We start from the raw sequence: 26,034 nt of genomic DNA on the forward strand, positions 1-26,034 counted from the left end.
ATCTTGTGCTCAGGGCCTGTTCTTGTGCTGCTACGATCAGTGCCTCTGTGCTGTCTTTCAGTCCAGCTTTTTTATATATATATATATATATATTTGCCTGGGCGTGGGGTTTTTTTTTCTGACCCTCTGGTCTAAATATCCCTACCAATGCTGGATTATTTTTATTCACAGAGGGGACAAAATTTATCCCCCGCCCTCATAATCAATGCTTTTTCAAAATTAGATTATATAAAATGCCTAAAAATATAAATATTCAAATATTTTTATATACATGTAAAATACATCTAAGTGACACGCTGTTGGCGAAAACAATAATAAAACCAGAAACGTACTTTCACTATCAGCGCTCCTGCTCCAAATCCTGCTCGTGTGACAATAGAGGTGACACCGCCTCTAGGACAATACTCTTCCAGTGGCCTTCCATGCACATCTTTTTGAAATGTCACCAATCACCAACTAACGGTGAATGTCAACGTGAAAAATACAACTAGCAAAATAAGAGAAAAATGAAAAGAATTTGGAGGAGCATATCTTCGTATTTTACGGGACCATCACGAAAAAATCCTAGAAATTCTGAGAATGAGACTACAGGATGCAACTGAACATGCCGCAGATTATCCTTGCACCGGACAGCATAAAAAAAAATACAGAAGTGCATCAATGCAGACTGTTTTCTTAGTCTGACAAATATGCATAGCCTATAGCTGCAAGATATGGTTTTACATACCTACAAAAACCATGTGATGGAGAAAAAACAATTATTGTTTTTCCAGTTACTTTGACCTGCCTTCTTAATGACGCGCATGCGCACTTTCACCCCTCCGGAAGCCCAAACTCTGTCAGCCTATGCTGTCGGAGAAACAAGTCACGTATGTGGTATCTGGAGGCACCGTTTGGTAACACCACAAATGTTTTTAACCATCTAAAATTTAAACACAGACATATGACCAACTAATAAAAAAGAAAGAACAACGAACAACCCCCACAACGTCCTTCACTATACAGTCATCAATTAGTTTGTTAAGGCACATACGCGACCAAGCTTATTTTTGTCTAATTTATTTATTATTTCACCTGATATTTGTATTTTATTACTTGTTTTTAAGAGATTATGGAACTGCACTACACTGTTGATCTTATTTGACTGTATTTATTATTATTTATACATTGGAATATATTTTATATTATTAGTTTTAAGGAGAATTTATTGTTTTGTTCAATATATGCAGCATATTTCCAAAGTCAATGAGTAATCTGGTAATATATAATAGAGAGAGAGAGAGAGAAAGAGAGAGAGAGAATCGTCACCATCATGGGAAACTAGTGCGGTGTGATTGTTTCAGCTGTGGTGGTATAGCATTGCAAGGTCAGATGAGTGGGCGTTTACTTGGGAAGTTAAAGTCCAATGCATTTTTTACAGAAACAAATTATATGATTTGCAGTTGGCACAGCATGAAAATCTCCTGGTTCATTCTTCTGCCCAAATGATTGCCAAATGTATTAGTAATCTGTTTTTTGTGTGCAGAATGTTGTTCTAGGAGAAAATGACAATGGTGTTCAAGATGCATTTTTGACAACATACAGTTCCTGAACTCTCAATTTAAGGCAAGTGGGAGCTCAAGATTGCACTGCTAAACTGAAAACACAGTTTACCTCCTATATCAATCCACTTTAAATTCTGGGTCAGAGTTCAGCAGCTGTGGCTACATGTTATCAGCTGCAAAGTGTTTTGACCATTTTTCTTTATTTGTCTTGCATTTTTGGACAAGCTTGTGCGTTATCTTCCACTTAACAACTGAACAGCTTCCTGTCATTTCTGGATCTAGAATTTATTACACAGAGATGATTTGTGGTTTAGTTGTGGATGTGTGTGAATTTTCAGTCCCAGTGTCACGTAACAGTAAAGACTGATTGTTCCAGTGTAGTGAAGACAGCTATCAATTATTTATTACCTCTAACTGCAGCTGTTAGCCAATAGATGCTCTTTGTCTTTCACTCTTCTCTCCCTCTTTTTCCTGTTTGCTTTTTCTCCCGCTATTCTCTCTTATCCTCTCTGCATCCATCCTGCCTCTCTTTAATGCTGTAGCTCTTTCTTTCCTTCTTTTTCCCCCTGAAAACTGTTCAAGCTATATCTGTCTACTTTGCCCTCTGGTTCTCTCCCTCTCTCTTCTCGTGAATAATACAGGGGAACTGTTTGTGCGGGCTAATTATGCTCTACCTCTGTTTGTATTACGTTAAATAGAGTCTGGTGAGGTTTACATAGCCCTTTTATGAAGGTCTTATCTCAGATTGCGCAGAGTTTGAGTACACAAAGAGAGGGAGATCTGCTAGTGTTAGTGCCAATTTTGAATATGTGCATAATGTTGATACCATTTCAAAGTGGTATAGATCAGTGTAAATTTGTATTGCATTAACATGTTTACATCTTAATATAACGTATAAAAAGATGTACACTGCAAAGCATGAATGATATAGAATTGTGTCATCATGCAAACATTAGTAATGTGTTCATTCTTTTTGCATGCTTTGTGTTTCTGAGTGTACAGTGATTTTCATTTTTAGATTGTGGTCCATGTACAGTGTGATAGAAAGATTCAATCTGAAGACTGGCTACTGAGTCATTATAGTACATGTATGTACTAATGTGCACACACACACACATACTAAGCTCATTAAATAGCAAATATTGAAGTCCTTTCCTTTCAATCAGAGGTTGTCAATAGTACGAATCCACTGATGTGTGCTCTAACAAGTTCTTTATGCAGGCATTTCTTTCTGTCCAAAACTGCCTCTCTTCTTCAACTTCTGATTCCTAAAGGCACTGCAGCCATTTTATGCCCATCCACCTAACTATGTGGCCCCGTTAGATCACAGAAGATATGTAAATGTCATCCAACTAATTAAAACTAATTTTAAACAGATCCTTTTGCCTGGACAGTCCTTTAATTGGGTTTAAAGGCTACATGTAGGATGAACTGAGCACAGAGAAAAACAGACAGAGCCATTGTGTGTGCGATTGGACAGCTCACAAATGTAGATAGATATACAAATGGGCCAAAAAATGTCAACACAATTGGTTGTCATTGGTGGTGCAGGCAAATGTTTGGGCTTCTGTTTAATCTGCTTCCTAGGGCTGAAGTGTAATTGTGTGTGTGTGCGCGTGTGTGTGCGCATGTGTGTGCACGTGTGCGTGCGTGCGTGCGTGCAGGCATGTGCGTAATCAGACATTGTAAGAAATTAAGCTACGGTTAGGGTTGACTGACAGAAACAGTGGAAGGTCATACATTATGCATGTCCTCCCCTGAGATAACCTCCTAGATGAAGATTTAATTCATCCAACTGCTTTTCTCATTTCTTGTAACAAATTTGTTGATGTTGGCTAAGCTGGTCAATCTGCACTGCCTTCTATTACACTGAGTTCAGACTTTTATCTCCTCTATTTCAATGAGACCACTGCATTGATGGATCTAGAAAAAAAAAACAAAAAAGAAGTCTTCAGCTATGGTCCACTTGTTAATTTGAAATTTTTTTCCCCCATATTTTTATACTGTTGTGTACATGGCTGACACATTTTATTAAAACAGGTAGTTGACTGTTTTGCATTGGCTCCGTGCTAAGTAAATTGGCATACATTAAGTCACTTATGGTTGCTACTGTGCTGAATGGCTACTGTAACCTGAAGCTAAAAAAAGTTCCTGAAAATGGTGACCAAAATGAGGACAGGAAAAGGTTTAACTATTCACTTAAAATCAGTAACAGGAAATGAAATTGAACACCGTTTGTTGGCTTTGATCTTTGTGTTACAGAGGAATTCTTTAGGGATTTGTATTTTATTTTTGTGCCATGAGAAACACTGAATTCAGAAGAACCTTCCTAAAAAGTCTTGATGTCATGTTTCTAAATCCAATTTGATCAGTATTTGATAACTGAATGTTCTTTTTCAGTGGATGTTTTTATAAAACATGTTTTAGTCAATATGTTCCTTCTCTTTCTTTCTTCCTTTTTTGTCTTTCAGATGAAGGTTACTACCAAAGTGGAAGGTTTCAATTTGAAATAGATGTCCCTGAAGCCTATAACATGGTGGTGAGTGTCCCACTTACTGTACCCGTCATCAGTCAATTTGTGTGTCTGTTAGTTGATATCTTTCTGTTTTTGCCTGGTAAACTGAAAGTCTTCCTACACATGCTGCCAGCCTGTGGTCTGTCTTTCTCCAGCCCTGTTCTACATGTGAAGCTGTCTTTAAGGCCAGAGTCTTGTTGGCTCAAAAATTGTTCTCCTCAACTCAAATGTGTGCACCAGTGTAGCATTCTTTTTAATTTAAAACTCATATAGGAACACACAGCCAGCCAATAGATTATTTTTTCCCTGCACCAACATTATTTTTTTTATCTGAAGAGCAGCTGACTTTGTGCACCACTTTGTTTTGTGTATTCCCCAGTTTACACTTGCCCCGCAGACTTTATCTCATCATGCCAGCGTGTGTTTGCCTATGTGTGAATAGAGGTCGACTGAAACGGGTTTTCTCTGGCCGATGCCGATATTCAGAAATCAGGGCAGCCGATGGCCGAGATATGATGCCGATTCTCTTGGCCGATTTTAATTTTCCCCCTTCATCTCACCAGGAGTAAAAAGTGATTTAATTGCTTAAATTAAACATTTATTGAGGATTGATTTATTGCAGGGTACCTCTCACGATCCTTGTGTTTGTTGACAGACACTGCTATAATTCAAAGGGCCATAGTCTAAGAATATGCGTAAACAAATCATATGTGCAACAAGTCATTTGCATGTGGAAGTAGAAACGTGCGCAATTCAGAGAAAACTTCTGGTTAAAACATGCACATTAACTTTCCTCATTAAAAGTGTATTTTTTGGTGGGAGCATCGTGCCCGTGTTGCGTGTGTCGGACGCACAGACACATTTATTGAGGAAAGATATCCTACGTGTTTTAGCAAGAATATTCGTCTGAATTTCACGCATTTCTACTTTCAGATTGTAATTCCGCATTGGAAATGAATAGTTTTCCCCTGCCATCATTAGCTGAACCTCTGTGTGTAAAATGTAAACGCGGCATGGCTACAATATGTGCGTTGCTCCATCTCTCAACGCTTAGCTGGTCTCAGATGTGCCTGCTTATAAATCGCCCTAATGTGCAGCGAAATGGGCCGATGCCGATTAATTAAAATGTGCAAAAAAACCGGCCGATTAATTGGCTCGGCCAATATATCGGTTAACCTCTGTGTGAATCTATGCCGTTTTTAGTGATTTCAATTGTATATGAATATATGTCTGCAGATGAATGTATCTTTATCTTTTACAACAGCTGTTGTATAATACCTGCCCCAAAAATATAAATAATAAACATCCATCATCTATACCCGCTTATTCCTTAACCAGGGTCACAGGGATCTGCTGGAGCCTAAATAATAAACATTCGATCATGAAATGTTTATTCATCATTCATGAAGTGTGGCCTACTGCTGTTAAATTATCGTGTCCCTCTGTGGTAGAATGAGTTATCAAATTCAAATTTGTGCAGTAGAATTCCTTTATATCCTTGAAAATTGCTGGAAGACCTACCTCTTATGAGAGTACTTACTTACCCATTGTGCTTTCTTTCTTTCTGTCTCTGCCTCTCAATTTTACTCACAAGCTCTGTCTAAATAAGTTAATTTACCAGACATTTGTATGTTATTTCCTGTACCTGCAAGCTTTAGGGCTCTTGTTAAGGCAGTAATTCTAGAAGGCTTCTCCTTGATTTACTGTGACTTTAATTGTACCTCATTTGTATGTCGTTTTGGGCAGTAACAGCTGCCTAATGAAAAAAATGTAAATGCGGAATTTAAATTTCCAAGGAAAAAGCACCTGTTTTTCAGCTTGGATGAGTGTCTATATTAGCCCTTTGTAGCCGTAAAGCCTCATTCATGGGAAGGTAAATGCCTCTAAAAAAGCAGTTGTCATGAAATCATCTCAATACATTCCCCACTTATCTTTTGTGGTTGAAATAAATGAAATACAAAGGGATTACCTCCACTCAACAGTCTGTCTGATAGACCAAACATTTTAAAATGTTTGCTCTCTTCAGTTTGCACAAAGCTAACAGTGGTGTCTTTTTGAAATTAACTTGATTTGACCAGACAGCCAAAAACCAAACTAACCAGATACTATATACCGCTAATGTTGAGAAGTGACTCAGATTATGGTGAAACAGGTGTAAGATTCAGTTCCAAAGCACAAAGACTGCAGAGAGAGAAAAGATTTATTTTAGTTTAGTATTTGCTTGAAATTGGTATATGAAAACATTTTATCTGCTCATTATTACGAAGTTGTTTTGAATACTGGAGTTATATTTGAGAGGAACAAGGAAAATACATTTTATTTATAGATGTGCTCTATATTATAGTCAACATAATGATTACATTTTCCATCATGAACTGCAGTATGTTACAGAACTATACAGACCTTTATCCAGATCCTGATTATTATGACATTTGCCAAACGGCATTTCCCAAACGTTGGTATGCCTTAACTGTTGTAGCTACTGGTTAAAAAAAATCATTTTGTTAAGTCACTTCATCAAAGCCTAAAATGTCAAGATAGTATTTTAAGCCAGATTGTCATCTGTCTTAAACAGAATTCTGCTGTAATGAGAGCAAAATTATAAAAGATGTGAGGAGAAAGGAAATACGGTTTTAGAGTAATGTGTTGATATCAGCACAGCTCCTCAGAGGGCTCTCCTTCACCATGATCATCTCTTCACAGAGCAGAAATAAGAGCCTTGGGACAACCTTAAACAACAAGGATGGGAATGATTTCCTGGTCAAGTGAGAAATGAGGAACAATCAAATAAGTGAGCTGAGCTGTACAAGTAGTAAATTAGGCCACAGACAAGGTGCAATTTAGAGACCCTTAGAGAGGCTGAAAAAGATTAATTAGCACACACACTGGGGCAGATGAAACCCACCTTATAAGCCAGAGGTAAATGCCGGATGTCTGTGCTTGGACCCAAGGGCTTCACAGAGTTCAGCCCAAATTAAACAGAATGGAGCTGTCTCGTCCTTGTACTTCATCAGTTCCTTTAAGACACTGTCTTGCAACATTGTGCAATAATTAGTTTGGGCAGTATTTTTACAAAGAACAGCTTAGTTATCCTTGGAGAAACATGTAGCATCTTTGCTTATAAACAATTTTTGATTTTTTTTTGACAGGCCTTTTAATCTTCAAAGAAAATTGAAATTAAAATAACAGATTTTTCAGTATATTGATGTAGCTTAGCAAACCACAATGTATTTACACCAATTAGCCATAACATTATGACCACCTGCCTAATACTGTGCTCTCAATGCAGAAGTAGGTTGGCACTTGTATCACTCTGCAGCTTACTCTGCATCTTCTGTGACTCTGTTTGCTTTCATAGTTCTACTGTCATGAAGAGAAACACAAATTTGTCCACCATTCAGTGAAAAAGATATCATAAGGAGTGAAAACTGATCATGAGGACAAGTTAGGGATATTTTTTTAAAACAAATTCAACATTCTCCCCACTCTAGTTGTGATATCACCCATATAGTCACTGAATGTTTCTCTTCATAGAGACCAATGTACAGTATTTCAAATATTGCAACAGAGCCTCAAACAAAATGGGATTTTTTTGAAACGCATAAATGAAATTTGAAAGTTTAATCAACAGTAGGTTAACCTCATCAGTGAGCCTTGGACATCCATGACCATGTTGTCTCTTGACTGTGTTTCCTTCCTTACACAACTTTTGGTCAGTACTAACTCCTGCAGACAAGGAGCACCCAACAACATCTGCAGTTTGGGAGATGTTCTGACCAAGCCATTTAGCCATCACAGCTTGGCCCCTGTCAGAGTCACTCAGATCCTTACATGTGCCTGTTTTTCCTGCTTCCAAAACATAAACTTTGAGGGTTTAATGTTCACCTGCTCCTTAATATACCCAACACACTGGTATTTGCCACTGTAACAAGATAATCAGTGTTACTCACTTTATCTGTCAGTGGTCATAATGTTATGGGTGATTGGTGTAAGGGGTAATTGTATAACTGTAATGTTGTAGAAGGAAATGTCTATATACATCACTACATAATCACATTTATTTACTTATGCATTTACTTACTGATGAAACCTTTATTTTGTGCACTGATTTAATAGTGGTCACTGATGGGGCCTTAAAGCCAAAAGATAAGCACTTTATTTTATATTGCAGCAGTAAAATATTTAGTTATGCCCGATTACATCTTGTGCAAAGACTTTAGACTCTCTAAATAATAATAATTAAAAATAATAATAATAATAATCAAAATCAATATATTTTCTTTTTTTGGTACATTGAAGAGTTAAATTCATTTTGTGTACTTGGCCCGTAAATCTGATTCTGATTTAAAGTTTTTTTTAAATTAAATGACATAATAAAATGAATAAAAATGTCTTACCCTCTCTCTCCTTCTCTCCTCTTGCTTTTCTGTCCGGATTAAATTCCAGCCTCCTAAAGTGAGATGTCTGACCAGAATATGGCACCCTAACATCACAGAGAATGGAGAGATCTGTTTGAGGTAATGCTGTTTGCTCTTTCTCCAGGACTTATCTTCTCTTCATCTTACGTTGTCTTGATTAATTTTATTGATTTCACATTGTTGTTCTTTATACTATAAAGAAGCAGCTAATGAAATATACACTTAATCCCTTAAACCGGTTAGCTACCCCGCCCCCTTTTTTGCACGTGGCCGAACAACACATACCCAAATTAAACTAGCTGTTGTCTTTACATTTTAAGGGTTATATTGGTGACCTTGGTGTCATTTAAAGGAAAAGCTCTCCAGTTAGTTATTTCACGGTGTATAATATGAAACATGACTCCCCTTCCCACCGTAGCTGCGCCCGCTGCGTGCCCAGCGTTGTCAAGGAAACTTACTGTAGTGGTGTGGGCCGTTTAAATCCCCCCTCCCCCTCGTCCGCAATACAGTGGAAAATACATCGTTGGAAAAGGCTTTTCATTGGCTACAACATACGTCAGTCGTCACTGACAAACAATGCGACTGGCTGATTTTACTGTCATTAGAAATTTGATTGAGGCCTCATGTGGTTCACAGAAGCTTGCTATGTCAATCTTTATTGAATAAACGGCGAAATCAGCCGTAAAATGAACCGAAGTAACACTTTTCATGAGGAGGACGATGGTTTTATGGATCTACTCAGGGATAATACGTCTTTTGGCCTAAAAACATGGATGCAATATATTCACTAGTTTCTAACGAAAAAATTGATATGCAATACTTGATGTTTCAGTACTCTGCATGCTCTGCATGAGGAAATGGCAATCAGGACTTTACAGTACATACACAGAAACACAGTATAGTTCTACAGATTATATTAGATAACATAAAAATTGACTGTGACTTTCTTCTTTCCAGCTTGTTGCGGGAACACTCTATTGATGGCACAGGCTGGGCCCCTACCAGAACATTAAAGGTAGATATATTGCATTTATTAAAGGAATCTGCCTTTTATTAAAACATGTTATTCTTCTTTAGAACTCTAATATTTCAGAGATTTTTTTACTGTGGACATGTTTTCTGGAACAGGAGAAGTAAATGTGACAGGGAGTAGATCTTTTCACCATTTCATAGTTGGCAGATATTTCATAGCATGTTGTAGCTTGCATGAATTGCATGTTTTGTCCACATAGAAGAGGAAGGACAGATATTATTTGTAACGGATTTTATGACCCTCCTACCTACATGATCACATCAGAGGGTCATCCATCAATCAAGTCACCCTTTAAGTCCTTTCTGTTTACATCTGGAACTTCCTGTCCTACTTATTCCTTAGTTTTAATACCTTTATGTCAATCCAAGGTACTCTTCTTCTTTAGCCATATTTAAAAACGCACTCCAAATAAATTATGTTTTATTTCAATTGTGACAGCTGTAGTCCCGATCTCACTGAACACATTATATTCTGCTGTGCTATATTGTGCTGTGATGTTTATTTACATGATACACCCAGAACAAATGGAATTTTCTGCCAGGAAACAATTCAGTAGCACTTTAGGTTTCACACCCCACCACAATAATAGTGCACCTAAAGTGACTTAACATGATTGCAGTGCATTTGTGTCATGGCATGTGTGCGTCTGTGTCACATATACCTGTAGGTGGCGCTCGGTTTACCAAGCCCTTTAACCAAAACCAACAACAGCGCTGTGTGTGATGTGATGTCACATCATTGTCGTCTTGTGATATGGCCATGTGTTTTACACATAGATTTTGCACTGAATTATGCTTGGCATACTGAATTAAGAACTGCATCCTCAAAGATTGCTTTGCCTTAGCCAAGTTATAACCATGTCAGTATTTTCTCTCCACAGCTGCACACTTAGGCTATCTGTGCAAGCTCTTGCTCTTGTCAGACTGTTGGCAGACATATTCCATTAAGGATGTTTTAGCTTCTGCTGAACTATGATGAATTTCCTTACCAGGCATTCTGACATTTAGTCAGCAAGATACTGTTGGCAATGAATGATTGTCATGAGTTTTAGAAATGACCAAAGACTGATTTATTGTGTTTGTCTTTGCTCTTGGCTGTTCATTACTGGAAACTCTCAGAACTCAGTTTTGTATTGTTGTGTTTCATTCTGCTGCCATTTATGCATCTTATGCAGCCGTTTTAGTGCTGGGCTGTGATTGGCTTAGACAATATTTGTCAGGCTGTGATTATATACCGTTTTGTAGTAACATTTGGAGCATTAATATAGGAGTATATGAAGAAACATTCATGTCTGGTTGATTGGTATTTTGGTTACTTTCTCAAGGTTACTTTCATGAACGACTGTGCTTTATGCATGAAATAAGCCTGACATTTCCTGCTGCGAAAAATGTACACAGTCTGAAACAGTCAACATTTTGCTTTCATCAATGTTGCTGTTGCTAATAATTTTCTCTTCCCTTACTCTGATTGTCAATTTGAGCATCTCTATTACAGATAACAAATAAATGATAATTGCTCAAATAGTGCATTGTGTTCTATAATGCAAGCTCAGCTGTGTATTCTTGCTGGTCTGGATGTTGCTTTTCCTTGGTATTGATTCTGAGAAGGCAGTGCTAAGAAAGCAGCTTTGCATACATGATTAATGCTTATCTCTGCATAAGTTTGTGTTCATTATAGCAATAATAACTTTTGAGCACGTAGTCAGGTTTAAGAGGTTTAAGTCTCTGGCATTGCCACTTTCTCTGGCATTGCCACTTTCATGTAATTGGCATGAATACATTTGTGCAAAATTTTGCTGTGCAGATACATGAATTAAAACTACTCAGTCTGATTACTATTAAAGCATAAATAATTATTAACAGTGCCTAGCTAACTATCCTGTTAGGGCTAAAACCAGTTTGATCACTCAAATTAGTTTTCAGATCGTTGTCAAGGTCACTTGCCATGTGTAATGAGTCCTGGCAGTTGCCCACTGAACAATTTAAAAATACATATTTTTTTATTAGGAATGTCTCAATTAAGGGTTTTGGCTTCAATCCTGCCCACTCCAAATATTCATGGAGAAACAATAGTCATATCAGCTGAGCAAACTCATAGATACTCACAAACCTTATTGTACATCTCTAGGTTGGCAGTTTCAGACATTTAATACCTTTGTAATAGTTCATACCATGACTGCAAAAACTGTAATACAGCAAAAACAGACATTTTTGTCCATGGAAATCGGCTGGTCAGCAGTGTTCGGTATTGCCTTCGCTTCTGTCACCCATGAGAAGTTGCTACGTTCTGTTGAACTTTTTGTTTTAAGCTGCTGTATTGGACATGTTGAATTTAGCTTTCCATCTTGTACAAGGTATTACTGTAGACAGACAGACATACAGATAAATATTGACACTGTCCGGCCCCCCCCCAAAAGTGGGTGCTTTGCAGCTCTGGACAAAGCACAGTGCATCTGCATGAACGCAGTAGAGTACAAACAAATGAAGTTAGGCATTTGATTAGCTTTTTTTTTTTTTTTTTTTTTTTAGCTAAGTTTGAAATTTCAACATTTTAACTTCTCTTTGTTGCTTGTTGCTTGCTTGCTGATTTTGTGCTGCAGCACAGCAGTCTACACCTTGAAGAGATATTGTTCAAGGCCTGCAGCCATTTGTTGACAAGAAATTTTACGCTGAAGGAAACTTCAAGATTTCCGGAGGCCTTTGACAATGCTCATAAACATTATTGGACTGTTGGTGGGTTAGAGATATGGTGTGGATGTGGTCATAAATGTGAGACTATCGGTAGCTGGGCTCTGGTTCATGTGTTTCAGTAAGTGTCACTAGGAGTGCACAAAAATATGCGAATAAAAGTAAGTGCAATAGCTGTGAGTCAGAAACAATTGTGTTGAGTGGTTGATGCTGTCCCTTTTCAGTGGTCAACACTCTCCACTACTTCATACCCCCCGCACTTTTACACTGTTGTACACAAAATACTGTTACAGTCCTGGCCTGTAATGTAAAATCGGCAAAATTTACATTTATGAAGCACCATTTTATTCCTTTGCGTTTTTTTTAGCAGAAATGTTATGCTTATACACTATTTGATTTTGAAGGATTTTTCTGTTTATATCTTATTTTTGCTGCTTTTACTACAAGTCTTCTTCAATAATATGTTGTCATAACTTATAATGGCTGTACCTTTACACCGACAAACTTCAAAATAATAGAACACTTGATATGACATGCAACAGTAAGAGTGTTCCAGTGTTTCAATTAGTATGTGTAGCTTTTTTAAACAAAGGCAGATGGTTTTGAACACCAAGAAAATACATACTGGTATTTTAGTCTTTGTGTTTGATCCATGCAAACATATGGTGTACTGTAGTTTCCTTGTGTTTTATAATGTAATTCTCAGCATGTGTTTTTGTGTGTTATTAATGGATCTTTATGGTTTAGCCTGGAATTCTCATTTTCATGTTCTTTTATTGCACAGTATGCAAATATTCATTCTGTAAATAATGCCTTGAGAGTTAACTTTAAATTGTCAGTCCATGGATAAGCTGACAGCTGTTTGCAGTAAAGTTAAACTTGTCTCTTTAGTTGAACAGTGAAAGAAGATTTATGCATTTGATGTCTAGATTAATGTTGATGAAATTTGAGCAAGTATTGTGAACGTTATTGCGGAGGAATTTATTTACATAGTGGTTACCATCTTAGATGCAATTCTTTTTCATTGCAAGCATTTCTTCAACACTCGAGGGATTCAGTGAATAGAGTCTTGTGAATACACTGTCAGTGATGATTGCAATCGTACTTCAGTTTTCTATGTGCACTTGGATGAATATAAAGGTAAAATATTATTAGACCAGTGGTTTCTAGTGCTAAAATTTTGATTGTGGGATAGTAAAAATTTGAGGGAACTGTAAGTCAGAGAATTTTTTAGTCAGGTGATCAAGTACATTTCAACTTCGTTATAAAAGTATATGGACTTTTTCTATTATTTTGTCCACCACATGTACACTACCAGTCAAAAGCTTGCACACATTATCCTTGAATTGAATGAGAAAATGTTTTGTATAATTTGTCATTTATATTTATCAGTATCTTTTAAAATAAATGTTACCTTAATTAGAAACTAAAAAAAAAACAGTGAAATATCTGTAATACAACATACAGTATATACATACAGTATTGTAAGTATTTTGACTTGCTTGCTGTTGCAACTTTTCATCAAAATTTATTGGGCTCCCCCTGTGACATTTCACTTATATTTAAACTGTCTTGCAATGTGACTATATGATCATTAATGTTTTTTCTTCTTTTTTTAATAGGATGTGGTCTGGGGATTAAACTCCTTGTTTACTGTAAGTTTTCCTTTAATTAATTAATATGACTTTGTTGTCTTATCTAAAAATACATTTTATTTTATCGCAAAACTGTGGTAAATAACGGCCGATTGGGAAGCTTTCACAGTTTTTCTGACATACTGTATGCAAAATTATAAATCGATTAAGGTAAATCGATCATGAAGATGATTGTAAGTTCTCAGCTCTAATGAAAGAGCTCCCTTCTTTAGCACACAATATTGAACAAAATCACAGTACTTAACTGAAAAGTGCCCCACTGGTTTACCAAATAAGCAATAAATCGACACTATTGATTTTAAATTCAGATCAGAGTAACAATATCCACTCAGATTGATTTTTGCAAAATGTAGTGGGAACTGCTATAGATGCACCCAGAGTTGGAGAGTAGTTCATTACAAATTCTTCAGAAAAAAAAAAAAATCCATAACTAATCTGCTTGTGGTTATGTCTAGATACACTGAAATTAAAGGAAGCTATAAAAGATTGTTTGCTGTGAATATGAAAGTAAACATGGTTTTAAATATCAAATGAATTCAGTTTATGTTACACTTTTAAATTAGGAAACAAAATATGTTTTTAACTCACTTATTTAAACATTTGAATTGCAAATGCAGGCAGAGAGTAAGAAGCTGAAAGTGATTATTTAGTCACAAATATGGCTACAGTGCTAAATGTAAGGTTACAGAAATCTATCATCAATCTTATTTTAAAAGAAGCCACTCTTATCCTGAGGGTCAATACTGTCAATCTACAAAAATACATGGTCATGCCTTAAGTCATATTTCTTAATTGGTAAACAACCTCTTAGGCCATTCTTCTTTATTATCTCTTTAATAACTCTGCTTCCTGCCCCACTTGTGCACAGTAACTCTAAGGCAACAGTGTAAATATGCTCTTTTTTCTGTTGCAGCTGCAGAATCCAGGGTGACATTGCCATGAACAAATTGTGCTGAAATGGGCAATATCTCATTCAGCAGCTTTTTTTAAATTGCAAAACTAAATTTAAAGCTATTGCTGTGCATTTATCTAATAAAATGACAAAATGTTTGAGCTTGTGCCTTGTGTTGTTTGACTTACTTTTTTTATTCATGTCTTCTGTCTCTTTTCCTCTGCTGCAGGACCTGTTGAACTTTGATGATCCATTAAACATTGATGCGGCAGAACATCACCTGAGGGACAAGGTTAGGCACTATCAGGGTGATTCCACTTGGATCTTTAATTCTTTTTGATCATCAGACACAGATTCAGTGTGAAAAGTGACTTTAGTCATCGACATGCAGATGATTCAGTTGAGGAGCCTCCCTATCGTGTCTTAGATATGCTTATAGTCTCCATAATTCTATTTATACCCTAGCTCCTGTTGATAACTGATAGAAAATGTATTTGGACTAGACACGCAGCTGCTGCAGGAACTACATTTTCTGCTGCAGCTTTCACTGACTGTGCACCCTCCTTGCCTTTGTAGGTGGAATTATGTGTCGTTCAGTTGAGTGCTTTTATCAGATAGAGTAGGCTGAAGACAAAGAGCACACAGCAGCCTTTCTGAGCAAAGAATGACATTACAATCAAAAACTGCATGTATGGAACCTGCGTTTTTTGGTTTCTTTTGTTTTGTTTTTAAGGTGCTCATTCATGCACAATTATTAAAGTCAGTGCCTCTACAGGCTCCACACATTTGTTAGTCAAATCAGCACCTGACACTGTCTCTCTGACTCCCACAGCCCTCACTACTCTCTCTTTAGTGACTGTGTGAGAGTGATTGTGTTTTTAGGTAATGCACATCTGCAATCTGCGTTTCAGTTTGTCTTTTTTTCCGAACGGTAATTACAATTCATTTACATTTACTGATTAGGTCCAGGGTCTTACCAGCCAGACAGATGTTGAGCTAATGGAATGCCAAGACTCCCCTTATCAAAACAAAAGTCAAGCTGTTTCTCCAAGATAGGCACCCTAGCTAATTGATTTTTATCTTGTTCCCTCTCTTTCTGTCTTCATTTCCTGTTTTCCATTCATTTCTATCTTGTGCATCAGCTCTTTTCTTTTCTGCTCTTTATCAGTATGTCTGCTGTTCACTGTGTTTTGCTTAAGCTGAATACAGTTGCTTTCCTGGATTGCCAGCCGATCTAATGTAACTCTGCAAGTGGGGCTGCTGACCAGGGAAATAGTTGTTAGTTGAACCTGAGGTAAAGCCAACTAAAGCATTTTAAAATACAATATTTGACCTTTGGCACTCTGCACATACCCTTTCCCATGATACATTGAGGTGTACTCAGTAGTGCATGCTAACGTCTCGTCTGTGACCCCATTAGATGTGAAAGAGTTTGTCTGTGTACTGTATTTGCCTTGGTGAGAGGGAGAGGGGAAGAGAAAGTGATGTGTGCAAGTAATGTTGCCAGTTTGTAGCAGGGGTCATGATTGTTTAGATGAGTCATTTGTCACTGGTGTAGGAGGAAAGTGTCAATTAGGAGCCTTTCATAAAATTAAGGCAGTCTTCATATTCTGTATCAGAAACTCACATTAATTTGTTAATGACCTAAAACCTCTCAGAAATTTCACAGAGGCCATAAGATACAGCATTTAAAACAGTGCTGCAGTAATTTTATGTACTAATACAGAAGAATATTTCACACTAGTCTGGCCATTTTTTCATGCAGCCACAAACTGCCTATATTGATTTTTTGCTTCTGCGTGGTGATACTTCCCTCTTGCCCCCATTAATTAAGTTCTCAGACCATTAATTAATCTCACTAAATAGGTTGTAAAATACATCTGCACCTTTACCTAATGGGACTATATTAATTCTGGCTTCACCTTTTTATGTAGACTTTATTGGCCAGTAGCACAAACAAATCACCTCATATGGTCACACCCAAATCTTGTACTTAGTGTGTTGAAAACCTGAGGCACGCTCCATTTGAGTAGCACCATTTTGCAACCATGAACACAGTTATGTAACAAATGTGGCTGACTTTGCTAACCCCTTTAACTGCATGAAATTCAAAGTAAACACTTAGTTGCAATACTCCAAGCCTGATAATAATTATTAAATATATTGTCTTTGTTTACAACTATAGCAGTAGAAGATCATCCTTCAGTTTCTTCTGTTTTGACACCAGCATAAATTTGCTTAATCAGAAATTAATGTCTAAAGGATGGTTAATGTATTGTACAGCAGCATATTGCTGCCATCATGACAAAAATAGTTGCTCAGTTTTTGTTGAAATTAGAAATGTTTTGGCTACTTTTTCCAAGACAATTTTAAAACTACAAGATATTTTTCAAATTATTATTATTTACATTCTTGTCACACTTATCTGCAGGTTGGTATACCAGCAGATACCAAGCACACAATGATTATCCAAAGGCACAAACAAAACAAGAGCAGCCTGTGGCCTTAATACACAAAAACACCCTGCTACATGTCTGGATCATCACATTGTATCATGGGATTGCTCTAGGCAGCAGTGTCAATTGAAAAGTTTGTTTTAATGAGTTTTGTGATGTAACAAAATAAAGTGATATGTTAGAATAATGAGAGAAGTTTCCTGTAAAAACAGAATAAACTGGTATCTGGTAACAGGGAGAAAACATGTCATAAAAATGTCTTGTTATTCTGTAACATGAAAACATTGTCAGATTGAAATATTTTTGTAAGAAACTGTTGTTAGACAGTGATGAATTCACCTTAATTGTACATGGATCTGTTGAGGAAGCAAAAGCAGTGTGATTTGATGGGGATAGACGGAGGTGGGATTGTTCTTATGGGATTGAATTTATGTTTTTATAAATTAATAAGATGAAACTTTTTTGGCATACATCAAAAAATATACATGCTGCAGAAAGTTTTGGTGATGTTTTGATGTGCAGTTCTCTGGAGTCACAACAACTGAAAACACAAAGTCACATAACCACGACCCACTCCCACTGAGTCACAGCCTGCTCTAATCAACTTCAGCAGTAAGTGGGTGGACCTGTGGGAGTGTGCCTGTCTGCACACATGCGTGTGTGTGTGTGTGTGTGTGTGTGTGTTGAGGCTCTTGATGTGGAACTCCTGTGGCTGCCCTCTGAATACATTTTCTGGTTAAAGTGGCTGAAAGGAAGCATGGGCATCCTCATGGGCAATTTAGTGTGTGTACTGTGTGTGTATATTAGTTGCTGATTGTGGTATTGTACTTTTGTTAGTTATGTGTGGGTAAAGATGATACTTAAATGGAACTGGCTAATTGCTGTAAAAAGGGTACAGCATGAGCTGTGTTCACATGTACATTAATATTTACGTAATAGCCTACTAAAATCTGAAATATTCCAATTTTAAATTTTAAATGCTATATACTATTTATAGTAACTCTGAAATCTTATATTCATTTCACAAGGAATTAAAGTAGTTTAAAGTGGCTGACACTGCGGACTGTCAGGGTGCATACATCCTCTGACATTTAGCTGTTGTTGCAAAACACCTTCTTTGACTGTGACTCCCTCAGAACATTTGTATTTAAAGCTTGATGACCGTTGAATACTGAACTCTGGGATATGCATGTCCTGCTTCAGCCAAAAATCCTCAGGACAGACTTTTTATCTCTAAATACTAATTAGGTCACTCCATTATGTGTCAGAGATTTTGGCATTAATTCATGTTTCCAAATTGGGTTTTAAGGTCTGGGTGCTGTTTATGATCACTTACAGACCATGAAGGATTCATTTTAAGCAATTGTTTTCTCTGTTTTGGTGGTGGTCTTGAGGTCATGGCCAAAGCCCTTGTCCACCATCACGGTCGTGGTTGGAATTTAATGGCTTCTAAAAAGACATAATTAAAGTATCATCAGTAAAAAACAGCACATTAAACTTCAAGAGGAAGCAGGATTAGTTTGTTACAGTTGTAAACAAAGACAGTTGAAAAAACATACACAATACTTTCACTGTTTCACCCACAGAATGTATTTAGTAATCATTATCAGGCTTGAAGCATTACAACTGTGTGTTTTTCCTTTAGTTTGAACTCCAAGCAGTTAATGGGGTTAGCAAAGTCAGCCATATTTGTTATTGTTGTTGACCTTTGTTGTTGTTGCAAAATTGTGTAACTCAAATGTAGTGTGTATCAGGTTTTCAATACATATGAAGCACAAGATTTGGCTGTGACCATATAAGATGATTCTTATGTGCTACTGGCCTATAAAGTGAACCAATTATCATGCATCTGTTACTAAAAAGGAAAAATTCCATCTTCAATCTTCCAAAAGTCCAGAAATTGGGAATATCACATACAGTATGATATAACAAATATATCTTGCATTTTACTGGAGGATATATTTAAATATACAGAGAGCAAGGATGGAAACATCTAACGATATGAACTTGTTCCCGTTTTAAAGGTCAGTTGTCCATAAAATGGCTGAACCGTTCAGACCTGTGAAGTACAGCACATACACCTCAGTGTTTACACTGAATATAAAAAATTGGTGCCAGTGTATCTTTGACATTTTGCAAGAGATTTTTGTAGTATACTATAATGTAATATTGACATCCTGTTTTACTGAGACATAGTGGGACCTTGGTGTGTTTAAGCTCAAGAGTTCCCATATTTCATGGTTCCCATTGTCAATCATCAGTTAGAGAGATCACCATTCTCTCTTCTACATGCTCACTCTTTTACTTCCTCAAGTATCTGAAGTGACTTAGCATCTTAAATCAATAGCCAACCATGTCAAATAAGCTGATATCCTGACTTCTGCCTTCCACCCATGAACAGTAGTCACTGTGAGCATGTAGAGTCTAGAGTATAAAAGGAAGACAAGGCATCAGTGTTGTGGCACAAGGCTCTTACTAAGCAATAACAATCTTCACTGATTCCAGTTCCAGTTTAAATACCTTATTTACTTGTTCTTAAATTTGATTACTTTTTGCCTGAAAATTAAGGTGTGCTTTAAACTGAATTCAAACAAACACATCTCCAATTGTAAAGTAGCTGTTTGCTTATTATGTCCTTCCTGGAGCATCCTGCTCCAATGCTAGTTGCACTGTGTGTGTACAGTCATGGACCATTATTCAGTATTATGTGTGCATCTTGACTATAATGGCATTTTAAGACAAATTTTAGTAAAGTAAATGCATGTAATTCTGAGAGAACAGAGAAATGTGATCGCCAGGACATTTCATACTCCACAAGAAACTCAAGTGCAGAACTCCTGGGAAGTCCCTCCCATGCAGCACATGTCATGTGCGCTAAGCTTTGTGGGAATCTGACAGAAACTACAATACAGAGGATAAGATATCAGATATGGCTGTCTTTTATGACAAATGCTCTCCTCTGTACACAACGTTCGGGCTACCTCTTTCCATGAATTATTAGCAATTTGTGTGTCTTTATATGCCTTACAAGATGTGTTATAAAGATTTTCATACTTCATCGCCTCTGACAGCTGTTCCTCAAAACTATCCATTGCTATAATAACTGCCAGAGGAAAAAGAGGGAATGACGACATTCTTGTAGCCTAGAGTGTTTGCTTCAAAATGATGTGAAAATCATCTTGTTCACATTCACAGAAAACAATACAGTAACATTTTCTAAGACACTTTTTTGATTTGAAAATACATATACAAGGTGGTGTGCCCACATAGACCCACATAATGAGCTACATAATGAGCCTTTCAGTCAGGAATGTGGCTGAGAGGGAATTACTGAAATGCAATGCAGATGCAAATGTTCGTCATCTGAGTCGCGTTTTTCCTCTGAGGACAAAGTACACATATGGCTGTCCGGCTCACGGAGTAATTTAAGTTCGTTTCGGCGTTATCAGGAGAAGATGCCACAAAACGTGCCGGTGCGTTCGTCGACCCCTGAGGGTTAACCATGCTCATTTCAAATTTTTGACCAATCGCACAATAGCTGTTGGACACCACGAGAAAAAAATGTTCTGCCTTGATGACTTGTCGAGAACAAGCTGCCAGAACTCCCAAACCAGGGCCGCAAGAAAAAAATTACGTCATTCTTTTCTTGCGGCCCTAGGAGAGAACAAATTTCTCACAGAGTGTGTATAGGTCTTAATGGGTTCACTTCTTTTCTCTTGTGGGCTGGATGATGGTGTAGGTCAGGCATGGGCAAACTACGGTTTGTGGGCCATATATGGCCCATTATGCTTTTTAATCTGGCCCGCCAAACTTGTCCAAATTATATTATTAAATTATATTATTATTAGAGGTCACTCATTTTGCCTTTTCCCTGCAATGCCCACGTTTCCCCAATAGATCATGTCATGAATCCAGTCGTAAAACTTGTTAACTTTATATGAGCAAGGGGACTTTAGCACCATCAGTTTATTACGTTCCTGGAGGAAACTGGAAACACCAGGACTTAGTGCTAACTTTTGGTAAAAAATGTCGGCATTAGCTCCAGACCATTGCAAGAGTTCATTTAGCAGAACCTCACGCCATTTTTCTGGTGCACACTGGGATGTGTGAAGACACATTTAATGAACTTGCAAAACTCTTCAGCCAGCACAAGTGTGAGGACATCTGGGACTGTTGAGGCTTTTCCAGGCCTCCAACCCTCTGTATCCCTCTCATCGCTTAATCTTAATCATGCCCCCCACCCCCTTCATTTTTACCTGATAGATCCTGTGGATTTCTGTTGCTTGGTTTTCACCTTTTAGCAGATTTGCTGATTAGAGTTACTGATTAAAACTTTTAAAATACATTTTGCGTGTTCTCTCCTTCAAGTTTATATGATTTGGCTTAATTAGGCAAGCTAGAACTTCACATTTTTTAAGACACACCTACTGTGTTCATAACTTCACAGTCTATGTGCACTCTATAAACCATCTTCTCCTTCATTTTCATCACTAAATGGTGCATTCTGCCTTCTTTATGTATGTACATCTGTTTATGTTTTTGTTTACTGACCAGAGATAAAAAGATGGGCAGGTGGAACAATGGTGTTGACAGAGAGCTGGACTTTCATTGAGCTGGACTATGTTTCTGTGTAATTATTTAATATTTTTTTCAAATGGGAAGCTCTGAAATATGTTTCACAAAGTTTGAAACTTACATTTCTACATTGCACATTGTTCACACCTTGGAGTATACAGCCCACCTCTGAGCTTAAAGTTTAAAGTTTTTTAATGATTTGAACCACTGCACTTTCAAATTGCATTGGAGAAATCACTTGGAGATACATACTGTATGTAGTTTGTGTAGCCAAACCCCACCATATTGTTGCTCTTGCACTATTATAATGGGACCTAGAAGAAGAGATCCCTTGGCAATAATAGGGTTAATCCATCATGGCTCTGTGGACAGATAATCAAACTGTTTTCAAGTTCTTGTCACTGGCAGCTTTTCAGCATGGCTGTCATTCAGCCCTGTTTCCAAAGTCATGCATGTGTACCGCTATCTTTCTGACGTTCATTGACATAATGCATTTCTTGGCCCATTACTCTAACCTTAACTATCACAACTAAATGCCTAACCCCAACCCTTAAATTGTGGCTAACCTGAACCTAATTCTAGTAGTAATCCTAAAACCACATTAGCCTTCAAACTGTGTCAACCATACAAACCCACACACCATGCCCTTTTTTCCTGTCTTTCTCTTCCCTCTTACTTGTCTTTTGTCCTCACATTCTCAATTTCTCACTCACACCCTAGTGACTACACAGAATCCCCAGAGCATGCATGACTAACTGACCACTAGAGATGTGACGTAAATCAGTGCACTGATGTCAGTGTGAGACTAAAAACCATGCAAACTATATTCGTCATTAGAAGTGGATCAAGTGTACTAGAGCAACAACATAAATTGAGAGTTTGTATAGAATGAATAGAAGAAATGTTTTCACAAAAGGAGGCTGCAGCTCAAATGGCTAGAACTCTAGTTTCCAGCCTTTGATCAAAATAAAAATGGTTATGTTTGTACTGTAATGCATTTCACCTAATCAATCAAACAATAGTTTTACTGAAATCTGAAGCAAACCAAGTTAAATTAAGAGCCCCCAAAACAGGCCAACTGGTTAAAAAGAAAGGTGTTGTAAGTCAGAAATAATGGCACGACACAGGAGTGTCAGAAGAGGAAGGACAGAATAGGTTGTATACAGAACTTGGTAAGACCAGATGTAACCAGGAAGAACGTGTCAAGAGAGCAACAGAGGCGAGGTTACAAGATGGATGAATGGGAAGTGAAAAGAAGCCAAACACAACCAGAAGGGGCACAATCAACAAGAGAAAAACACTAAGGGGAAGAGAGGTCATACATGACTAGAAGGCATATGACAAAATAGTGAAGCAGACCTCATGAAGATGTAAAGTGGTTCCATTGTCTTACTCTGGACATCCCCTAATTGAGAAAAATATTATGGGGGGAAAAAAACAGATATGTATAAACATAAAGGAAATTAATTTTGAATGTTGGATAAAGCCGATACAGAGAACATGTACTCTTTCTAGAGATGGTTTTGATTGTTTGGAGCTTGAAGCCATTCATTAAAGATTTATACCAGCAAACGCATAATATATGATTAAATCAACAGACTTAACTCGTAAAAACTGCTTTAAACCATCCACAATCGAGTCAGAGACTGTTTAAACCTGGCATTCAGTGCTTCTCATCAAGTCCAGTAGCCAGATACAAATAGAGATGCACTGATCCAATCTAATGAACTGGTGTCAGTGCAAATGCTATCATTATGAAGTGGATGTAGTATTGGCCAATACCAGATGTGTGTCATCATAAAAGTTAATATTTCTGCTATCACTTGTAGTAATTCAGTCACAAAGGGCTGCCAGCATTTCTGGAAGACATTATGGTAAATGGTAGTACAATTCACCTGAAGGGCAATAAGCAAATAATTAAAAAAAATGTTGAAGTACCGTCAAGTTATGGTCACTTTTATGTGATGTACAGTATAATAATGCTCCCACTTGCAACTGTTAACTCTCCTCCTCTCTCTTCCATCTAGGATGATTTTCGGAATAAGGTTCAAGATTACATCAAGCACTATGCGAGATGATAGCAGCACCTACATCGGCCTGCACCAATCAACCAAACTGCTCTACCTTGCCTCTGCTTATCTTGGCCAACTCTCCAGTGTGTGTGAATCAACAGCTGACTCTTTGACTCTTATCATGCCCCCACCTCTTGACACCACAGCCTTGCCTATGTCCCTCTGTGATCATCCAATTGCAATAAACTAAAATAAATATAATTGCAGGAACGAAATAAATTTAAAAAAATATGTGTTAAAGCAAGGACTTGCCTTCAAAAGAATGATATGCTTTAATTATTCTAAATGGTTGAGTGTTACAGTGACCACAGTATCTATTCATTGTGGCAAAATCACTGATTAACACCACCTCGCTGAGGCATCCCTGAGCCTGTCGGAAATGAACCATGGTAACAAACGTCAAGGGGCATGATTTGATGATTAACCGACTTAAAATAAGTCACTTAGCTGTTTTAATATCAACAAATCAAGAGAAAGATCTGTCACTATTAGTTCTCTGTTCCAGTGCCTGCCTGTGTTGCTAAAGAGAAAATGCATGTGAGTTCACAAGCACACACACACACACACACACACAGTCGCATCCTGTGGTAAAAGGTGAGCACATGTACTAACATTTTTGCACACTTGGCTATTATTGACACAGACATTCATGATGGAAAGCCTACAGCCCCCAGCCACACTAGACAGCATGTGAATGACCACATTGTCCCATTCTGTTGCCATTGTCCTTGCATCTACACACACTCACTCACTCATATACAGACCTTTTGTGTTTTCAGCCCCAGGACTACTACTAAAACCACAGCCAAATATATTGTTTTTAGCTTCATCTCTTCTCTGCACCCATACTCTCCTCACCTTACTGTGTTTATCTCTGCTCCATCTGTCTCTGTTTAACACAGACCCAGACAGTTTGCTTTTTCCACTGAGGACTGAGAGGTTTATACATACACTGTATGCAGTCAGTGACCAGATTTCAGTGTCATATTTCAGATATGATGGCTCTGTACTCGTGCACATTTGTATTAAAATGAAACTGTGACTGCAGATTTAGGCAATGGAAATTGATGATTTATGGTCTGTAACAAATAAACTGTTCAGGAATTGTAGCTCTCTACTTTTATGGTGATGCCCTTTTAGATCTGTCATGCAGCAAGCTTCATTTTCTGCTCATTTTAGTTTCCAAACGAAGTGAGCACTGGGATTGGTGTGACTGGACTGACTTGACTGCTCTTAGTTATGAACAGTCCAGCGTTTGGCCATAAAACTGTTTTGGCCTATATGTTCAGGATCATTGTCCTCAAATTTACACTGGTTACTCAATATGGATGTGAACACCTGAAAACTCCTGAACTGAAGCAAGTTTCATTTCAGTCTTTGTGCTGCAGTATTGTAACAAAGATTAGACCCTTGATAGACCCTTCATTGCTGTAACACACTGTATGTACCCTCTCATTCTATACATTCTATAGTGCTGATGTGTGTACGAGGTGCACTGCACTGAGGTGGTTCTGGGTGTTTTTAGCTGACAAGATAATGTCAGCCTGTTTTGTTGTGGATTTTTGCCATAAAATTCATGTCATTTTGTTTGTATGAGGGAGAGGGACAGACTGTGCCACACAGTTAGCCTGTGAGGTTGTGCTGTGTGTGTCTGCGTGTCTGTGTTTTGCTTGGCACTGGATTGCACTGGGCCTCCAGTTTGAGTCACATCTCTGAACATCCACTGTTCTCACTCCATTCATCTGTATCATCACATCTATGCGAGGCAAAGTCTGTGTAATATGCCAGTGGTGCATTTTACTAAGGATATAGATGTTCAACTTTTTATGTGAGTGTGTATGTATGTGTGTGGGTATGCGTTTGTTTGTGTTTGTGTTTGTGTGTGTGTGTGTGTGTGTGTGTGTGTGTGTGTGTGTGTGTGTGTGTGTGTGTGTGTGTGTGTGTGTGTGTGTGAGTGTGAGAGAGAGAGAGAGCGCAGTTACAGTATGGTGTGTTGAAACAATGTGACTTGTTTGCATGCTCTGATTTCCTCTCACCCTTCTTTTCCTTTGGTTATTCTAGCCCAGGATTTAACAGCTCAGATTATTATTGTTTTCCTAGTGAAAGGAAACAGTACAACAGATGATACTGACATCTGCCAAAGTAAAGGACCTGAGATTATGACAACTACAGGTCCATCAAAAGCAA

The 26,034-nt window shown here is 37.6% G+C and overlaps 1 protein-coding gene across 2 annotated transcripts in view; it reads left to right on the top strand.

Annotated features, from left to right (window-relative positions):
• The window catches only part of ube2f (ubiquitin-conjugating enzyme E2F (putative)), a 41,065-nt gene extending 16,999 nt beyond the window's left edge, over positions 1 to 24,066 (top strand). Inside the window, exons 5-10 of one of the 2 annotated variants that reach the window (XM_026295448.2) lie at positions 4,016 to 4,083; positions 8,506 to 8,576; positions 9,435 to 9,492; positions 13,820 to 13,852; positions 14,974 to 15,052; positions 23,803 to 24,066. In XM_026295448.2, the coding sequence (XP_026151233.1) occupies positions 4,016 to 4,083; positions 8,506 to 8,576; positions 9,435 to 9,492; positions 13,820 to 13,852; positions 14,974 to 15,052; positions 23,803 to 23,807 (314 nt within the window). In that variant the 3' untranslated portion in view covers positions 23,808 to 24,066. The remainder of the gene's footprint in view (positions 1 to 4,015; positions 4,084 to 8,505; positions 8,577 to 9,434; positions 9,493 to 13,819; positions 13,853 to 14,973; positions 15,053 to 23,802) is intronic. The other variant, XM_026295447.2, reaches the window with a different exon arrangement.
• Positions 24,067 to 26,034: the final 1,968 nt, after the last annotated feature.

Source organism: Mastacembelus armatus, chromosome 21 (genome assembly GCF_900324485.2).
Source record: "Mastacembelus armatus chromosome 21, fMasArm1.2, whole genome shotgun sequence".
Classification (NCBI taxonomy): Eukaryota; Metazoa; Chordata; class Actinopteri; order Synbranchiformes; family Mastacembelidae; genus Mastacembelus; species Mastacembelus armatus.